This window comes from Bidens hawaiensis, unplaced genomic scaffold (genome assembly GCF_021521415.1).
Source record: "Bidens hawaiensis isolate Kalapana, Puna unplaced genomic scaffold, B.hawaiensis_p1.1 tig00011171_1, whole genome shotgun sequence".
Taxonomy (NCBI): Eukaryota; Viridiplantae; Streptophyta; class Magnoliopsida; order Asterales; family Asteraceae; genus Bidens; species Bidens hawaiensis.
In genome coordinates this window covers 755,618-763,563 of record NW_027491865.1, presented here as the reverse complement: position 1 = coordinate 763,563, position 7,946 = coordinate 755,618, and the positions used below count along the sequence as shown (strand labels likewise).

At 39.6% G+C, this 7,946-nt stretch overlaps 1 protein-coding gene across 2 annotated transcripts; it reads left to right on the top strand.

Annotated features, from left to right (window-relative positions):
• The first annotated feature begins 2,185 nt into the window (after positions 1–2,185).
• LOC143537296 (uncharacterized) lies at positions 2,186–4,678 on the top strand. Of its 2 annotated transcripts, none has more exons than XM_077031093.1 (6): positions 2,186–2,581; positions 3,275–3,389; positions 3,466–3,640; positions 3,715–3,843; positions 3,921–4,090; positions 4,196–4,678. In XM_077031093.1, the coding sequence occupies exons 1-6, from the start codon at positions 2,259–2,261 to the stop codon at positions 4,319–4,321; spliced, it is 1,038 nt and encodes a 345-aa protein (XP_076887208.1). In that variant the 5' UTR covers positions 2,186–2,258; the 3' UTR covers positions 4,322–4,678. The 2 variants fall into 2 exon arrangements, with proteins under 2 accessions (XP_076887208.1, XP_076887207.1); XM_077031092.1 differs by having other exon boundaries at positions 2,188–2,581; positions 3,709–3,843; positions 4,196–4,656.
• The last annotated feature ends 3,268 nt before the right edge of the window (positions 4,679–7,946 follow it).

Genomic DNA, 7,946 nt, shown 5'->3' with positions numbered 1-7,946 from the left:
TTCTGACTGCGAGGAATGAATGAGAACCAAGAATCTTGGATCTTTGGCTTGTAAAAAAATTGAAAGCGCCGAGGGTTAGGCTCCTCGCGCTGAGATTTGCACATGAACTCAAAGTGAGTCATGCGCACGAGTCCAAACGGATGGACTTGGGATATATGAATCCCATAAAATCTAAGCAGCGCACCCACAAACCTTGTCATCGGGAGACGAAGGTTGCAGTGGGTGAAAAAATGGCAATAAATGGATATATAGCCGGTGGGCGGGTCCGCCGCCGTTTGCCCGGCCGCCGGCAGCATGCAGCCATACTCAGGGAGAAAACCCTGAGAGGCGATAAGGCTGTCAAAATCGGACTGCCTCAGTTTACAGGGGATCTCATCCCACTTCTTCACTGCCTTGGTCTTCCCTACCTCCTCCGATGAGGCCTCAGCAGCCCTCTTCCCCTTGCCGGTCTTCTTCAACATAGACATTACTAACGATTTCACACGGCGATTGCTGGGGGAGATTGTGTTGTCTGGGCTATCAGACATACAACGGAGTCAGGCACAAGTTGCTTCTGAAGAACGGAAATCTGAAAGATAGGCACTTAATCGAAGGAAGAAAGAAGCTCTGAATAAACAACAAAGAAGATGAAGGATAAAAAAACTCAAAGGGCTGGCTTTTATAGGCCCAGGAGAGAGAAAATTTGGTACTGATCGGACTTCAAGCGCCTCCACTCGCAGGTGTAAGCCAACGCGAGCGCGACACGTGTCCCTGACACTGTGTGAGGGGACACGAAAAGAAACGATACAGGTGCTGCCAGAGTTCACTCGCCACCACTCGCAGGTACGGACCAACGCGAGCGCGACACGTGTTCCTGACACTATGTGAGGGGACATGAAAGGCAACTGTAGCACCTCGAGCACACGAAAAGTCTGACACGTCTCCATCACTGACGCATGTCAGCAACAACCAACCACGTACAGGGACGATTCGCTTTCAAACAAAAGGATAGAATTTCGCGCACCGATAAGTAATAAGAAGAAAAGACAAACCCTATTAAAAGAGCAAACTATTAAGTCTAATATCTATCTTACCTCGCTCGCGCGAGACAAGACACACATTAGACTGGGGGGGCTTGAAGAGGTATGTACCCGCCTCAACACCGAGCGAGGCGGGTCAACCCACAAGATATAGACAAGAGGCTTGAAATCAAGACATTATGAAGGCACAAAGCCAAAACCTATGCGCATAGCGCATATCACATATGCTCACGCATATCACATATGCTCATGCATCACATGCTCAGGCATCACATATGCTCATGCATCACATATGCTCAGGCATCACATATGCTCACGCGTATCACATGCTCACGCATATCACATCTGCGCGTGGCGCATCCGCGCGTGGCGCATATCACATGCTTGTGCATATCACATCTGCGCATGAAACATCTGCGCGTGAGAATAAAGAGAAGACCTCGCGCATCCTCAGGATAGGCGCATATCACACATGCACATAATCAACCTCGTCCTTATCCAAATCAGGATTAGGGCAACCTTGATTGTGCACGTCAGACAACCTTCCAGAAGGTATCTTTTTAAGGAATAAGAATATGCTGATGTTGACAGCTGCCAATGAAAGGTGGACAACTCAGCAAAACCCATGTGCAATAATCAATGAAAAAGCACCAGGTGTCCCAAGGACACGTGGCGCGAAGCAATAGGAGGAGGCCAAAAAGGCCCTAATTGGGTCTGAGCCCAATCATTGGAAACCCTAGCACTATAAATACCACATCAACTCCACAAGGAGAGGTACACCCTATTACACAGTATTCAGCTATATTAAGCAATACACTCCAATTTCCTTACTCTCAGATTATTATCTTCTCCTACAAACTCTTATTCTCACACCGGAGGGTTACCCCAAAGAGGACCCCTCTGTCCCTTTCTGAGGGGTAAGTTTACGATGCTGTTCATTTTGTAGGTGGAAGAATCCAGATTCCAGAGAACCATCGGTGAAATAGCATAATCACACCCGAGGAAAGTAGATCGTCCACCAGTGAGTCGATCCACGTTTCTTCAATAATAATAATAATAATAATAATAATAATAATAATAATGTTCCTTCCTTCAAACTTAAACCTAGTTTCACATTCACATTCACATTCACATTCACATTAACACACAACCAACAACAATAATAATAATCAGTTAGTTACTTAACCTATTCATCATCATCTGTATCTGTGCATGCCAATAACCTCTCTATAATCCAAAATGTTAACCGATTCAGAGCTTCTAAAACATCTCCACGACGTCCTCCGAACATCCGACCTAGACACCGCCACCGGCGCAACCGTCCGCCGTAGACTCGAGCAAGAATTAGGTATCGATTTGTCCGATAGAAAGCCCTATATTAGGCAACAAATCGATCTCTATCTTCAATCGCGTTATAACCATGGCAATACGGAGGCTCAACAATCGGATAATGTTAAGGTCGAAGAGAACGATAATGGCGGGAGTGTATCCGATGATGACGTGGAACCAGAAGAGGTAGAAGAAGAAGAAGAAAGTGATGCAGAGGAGGAGAATACAAACAGGTGTGTGTATATGTATAATATTATTGTATATTGTTAATATATTGGCCAAGTTTAGGGTTTTATTTGAGTTTGTTTATTATTTGTTCTGTTATGGAATGTGCAATTAATATATGCTGAATGTTGAATATGAATGTTATGAATTTATTGTTTTCTGTTGAACATTAGAAGATTCAAAATGTGAAGAGACCTAGTTAGCTTTGGATCTTGTTATTAGAAGCATAGCATACATCTTGTCAATGCTGTGGAACTCGCCGGTCGGACGGTGGTGTAGGGACTAGCGGTTAGTCGTATTGGAGTTTTATATGTAAATTTTAGTTTTATATTAAGTAATTTACAGTTTTATGTATACACACACACACTTTTTTATGTATATATATACACGCAATCTCTGGAAATTGCTGGAGTATTTTGCTAGAATTAAGGCCAATTAAAACTAATTTAGTCCAGATTTGACAGATTAGGATTGACTAAGTCCGACAACCGATTTTTTTGCCATTGCCCTAAAATTAAGCAGGAGTCCGATTAGCAACTAGTTGCAGATTAAATAAGATGTTTTCAACACTGTATGTCTCTGACTGAATAAGATTTTTCCAACACTGTATATTGTAACTCAGTAAACTGGCTGCAGTTAGTTTCCACATTTTTTCTGTTTAATATTCCTAATATAACCTAAATGTATCATGAATTATGAAGTAAAAGCAACAAGACGGCTGCAAATGGAAAGAAAAGAGGAGGTTTTAGCAAACCATGTGCACTTTCACCTCCACTTCAGAAGTTTACAGGAGAACCCGAAATGGCCCGAACTGAGGTACGGTTTAATATAAATAATAAAAATAATGTTTCTAAAATATTTATTTTGAGATTTTTCTTGTTTGGTTGTGTAGGTTGTGAAGAAGATATGGGCTTATATCAAAGAGAAAGATTTGCAAAATCCACAGAACAAAAGGAAGATTCTCTGTGATGAAATGTTACATGAAATTTTTCGTGTCAAATCTATTGATATGTTTCAAATGAATAAAGCTCTTAGCAAGCATATATGGCCAATAGAAGAGGAAGAAGGTAATACTGAATATTAAAAAGGATACTTTGATAACATTATGTGATCATATTTTCTTCTGAAAATGCAGTTACAGTTAAACCTTCAGAGAAGAATAAACAGAATAAACGAGTCAAAGAAACGCCTTCAGATAAGAACAAACAGAATAAACGAGTCAAAGAAACACCTTCAGATAAGAAAAAACAGAATAAACGAGCCAAAGAAGGTAATGTCAGGTGTTGACTAAGCGAATTGTGGTCAATGCTGTAGAAATTTACTAACCTTTGTGTATTGTGTTCTCAGATGAACCTGAACAAAAGGAAAAAGGAAAAAAGTCAAAGGGTTCGGGATTTGTTTCTCCACTTCCAATATCTGATGAGCTGGCTCAGTTTTTTGGTACGGGTGAACACGAACTATCTCGTTCAGAAGTCGTGAAGAGAATATGGGACTATATCAAACAAAATGACCTTCAGGTTAATTACTATTCTGTTACGATTTTCTAAAACGGCTCGTTTCAACCCAGGCCCATTTTGGTCAAAGGCCGTTTTGATCTGAAAGCAATTGATGTTTTTTGACAGGATCCATCTGACAAACGGAGGATTCTATGTGATGATAAATTAAAAGAACTATTTAAGGTTGACACGTTTGTTGGCTTCACGGTTTCAAAGCTTTTGACAACTCATTTTATTAAAGATAAAGAATAGCCATACGGTTTCTTGATAAGGTAAGTTGTTTGTTTGTTTTTTTTTATTTCATTATGTTTCGAAAAGTGTATATAGGTCTCGACTCTTGAGAATACTAACCATATGTTCATTGGTGTATTCTACTTTTTGTTTAACATCATTGACAAAAGTTACATTTTCACTTGACATTAAAACAGTTTTTTGGGATTTTGTTTTGAATTCTCTTCTTTTAAGCCTGTTAGGTCTTTTCAAGTCTGTGTAAATATGCTTTTATTATGCAATTTGGATGATCCAGTTTTGTAGAGATGATGCAATCGGGATTGTCCTAATTGGGGTGTAGTCATGTTTCACCTGGTTATATTATATTAGTATCAATATATGTTTTGTATTATGGCCGATCAACTTTACAAAGAAGTAAAAACATCTCTATATATAGAAAATAGAGATGGTTACACAGAATATAAACGGATAAGTAAAAGAAATAATATATCATAATGTATTTGGAAAATAAAATTGAGTAGTCTAAAGACTATCCAGTGTTAGCATGTCTTCACAACATAGACACTAATAGGCTAATGGCAAATGTAGCTTGGATCAAATAGTGGCATCAAGAATGTGATAAGTTTCGGTCAAGAGTATTTCTCCTTCATGCTAACTCTCTTTGCAGATATTTGTTTTGTACTCCGGTTTTTAAATTTCAGAGTCGGTGTCTGATTTAAATTTGTATCGGTTTGTTATATTCAGAACCGTTGCGTGATTCATAATCTGGATAGAGCTGTTGCTTTGATTTTTTTTATCTTTTTTTTGGACAACAGTATGTGTTTATAGAGAAATGGAACCGACAGGAAGCTGAAATGAGATACAAATAAAGAAACGGAAAAACATAAACAACATTACGATCCATGTATATGTCTCGTGTTATGTTTGATTAGCTTTAGATTGAAGCAAAACATCTCTATGTTGAGATGATTAGAAGAATATTAAACATAAATAAAATATAATAATTTAAAGTGAAAATGAAATATAAAAGTGACGAGTTTAAAGATTATCTAGATAATGTAAACATATGTCATATGTGAAGTGACCAGCAAGATAAGGTTTGTGAGCTTTACGAGCCAAGTATTTTAATGCTGAAGCTTGACTCCAAACTCTACTCAAAATAAAAAATATTATGAATGTTATATGTTGTATCAATCTGTACAGTCAGATTATTGTGTAGCAATCAGATTATTGTGTAGCAAAGTACTCTAATTAAAGAAGCACTAGAGGTTTATGTCTCAACCGGGTTAGGGTTAGGTCCAATCTCCACGACACCTAATCTGCTTAGTATGCAAAATAAAACACCGTGAGCTCGTTACGAGAAGGAGAATGTGTGTGTGTGGGGGGGGGGGGGGGGTATCTCGTAACCATCTTCCGGTAGAGGAGCACAAACCGGTTTGGGTTAAATCAGTTTGGTTTGGTCAAAAAAAGTCAAAACCGGTTTGTGATCGGTTTCGGTTCGGGTTGAAACCGATTTCTTATCATGTTACTATCGATTTCGGTTAGGGTTTTGACCGGTGTTGGCCGATTTCAGTTCGGTTAACCGGTTTGGAACTGGTATTGGTGGAAAAAAATTACAAATCGGTCCGAACCTACGGTTTCAATCGGTTCCAAACCGGTTTTGGTTCAATTTTCGAGTCGGTCCGGTTAACCGGTTTGTCTGGCCACCTCTACCTTCCGACGTATCAATCAATATAAGTTCTTAGAGAGTAATCGTAAGAGTGAGAATCCTTAAACCGTTAGTCCAAGTGTGGTATTTATAGCCAGAGAGGTAGAGAAAGATTGGTTAAGTTGTCACTATCAGTAGAACCTTCTATTCTTGTGGGGGAGTACGCACGAGGTTTCTGATTAGATGTGACAGTTGGCAGATATGGATGGTTGGTGTCCTGTGATTGGCTCTTTGTGAAGTCGTGGTTTCTCAAGGGCTTTTGGACTGCGAGTGGCCTAAAAATTAACAATTATGTGATGTTTATCTCCTCAGCGGGGGTGACAGGTCCTTCGCTTGCGGGTGGTGCCCACGGACTTCTTGTAAGTTGCTAAGGATGGGTCTGTGGGTGATGAGGGGTGACCCGTGGTAGATATCAAGACCATCTTATTGCGTATATGGATTTGTGGTGGGTTTAAGACCCTATCTCTTCACTAATGTCCTTAATTAGTTTCTAATCCTCCTGTTTAGGCATGTAAAATGTTGGGTAGGGTATTAGGGTAGGCCGTAGGGGTGTATCTAGGAGTGCAAACAAGCTGAGCCGCTCGCTAGCTACTTGATATCATATTGGTATAAAGCTCGAGACGAGCTAACCCTCATCAAGCTCGAGCCTCAAATTAATTCATTTAGTTACCGACACTCGGCCCGAGTCTTGTATGAGAAGATTGTTTAGGCTTGTCGAGCTCCATGCATTTTTAACTTTTAACTATTTTTGACTTCTATGTATTAATTGAATAGCTTCACACTTCACAAGGGAACTCGAGCCAAGCTTTGGCTCGTTTAAGATATCACACACGAGCTCAAGCCGAACTTAGGGTCATTTAAGTTTTTCCCAAATTAGCTTGCGTTGAGCCAAACCGATTATGCATCCTAGCTATCTTTTTTGGTGACAACGTATGGTTATGGAGCATGGGGGCGGTGTTTGCTTGCTGAACCGCGTGTCCACCGCCCCGGCCCGCCCCATTGTTATGGGTATGTAAAGAGTAAAAAGGATAAATAATTAGGCAATGGAGGAGTGGAGTGTTGAGGTGGACCCACCAGAAACCTCAACCGTTGATATGTGGCGAACCGATTCCTACGGCCGACACACTTGAAAAAACCTTCTTTCCATCCACTTGTTTTTTTACCTAATTTCTTTTGACACAAAGATATGAATGTTATAATATTAGCCTTAATTACAACGATATTTTTGAAGTAATATTTGAACAAATAAACAAGAGGATAAAAGGAAAGATGAAAATGTGTACTTGGATAATATTTCATTTACATTGTAGTATTATTTATACTACGTAAAAGTGAAATTGCCGACAAACTCAAATTATTAGATTATTACTTGGAGTGTTCATGTGACCATATTTTGACAATTGTGAAAAAGGTGTCATACAACTTGCCCAATTCGTCGGTGGATTCATAACACTCCCCCTTGGATGATACCTTTTCAAAACTTCGAGGTCTTAAAGTACTGCCTCATTAAAAACCTTGTTAAAGAAAAACCCAATGGGAAAAAACTTTAGCTAAGGGAAAAATAGTGCAGTATATAGCTCCCCCTCATATTGCAGGTCGTTACATTGTCCGTACATGGCGCATGCCAATATCATGATCATGTTTCCTGAATGTTGCTGTGGGAAGTGCTTTTGTGAAAAGATCAGCTGAGTTGTTGCTGGACTGGACATATCTCATCTCAACCCGATTGTCTTTAATAAGGTCTCGAGTATACTCAAAGTATCTTGGTGGTATATGCTTTGTTCTGTCACTTTTGATATACCCTTCCTTCATTTACGAGACACAAGCTGCATTATCTTCATAGATAAGAGTTGGAATTCGATCTTTCTCTAGTCCACAAGAAATCAATATGTGTCGTGACATAGATCTTACCATACACATTTTCTTGAAGCTTCATGC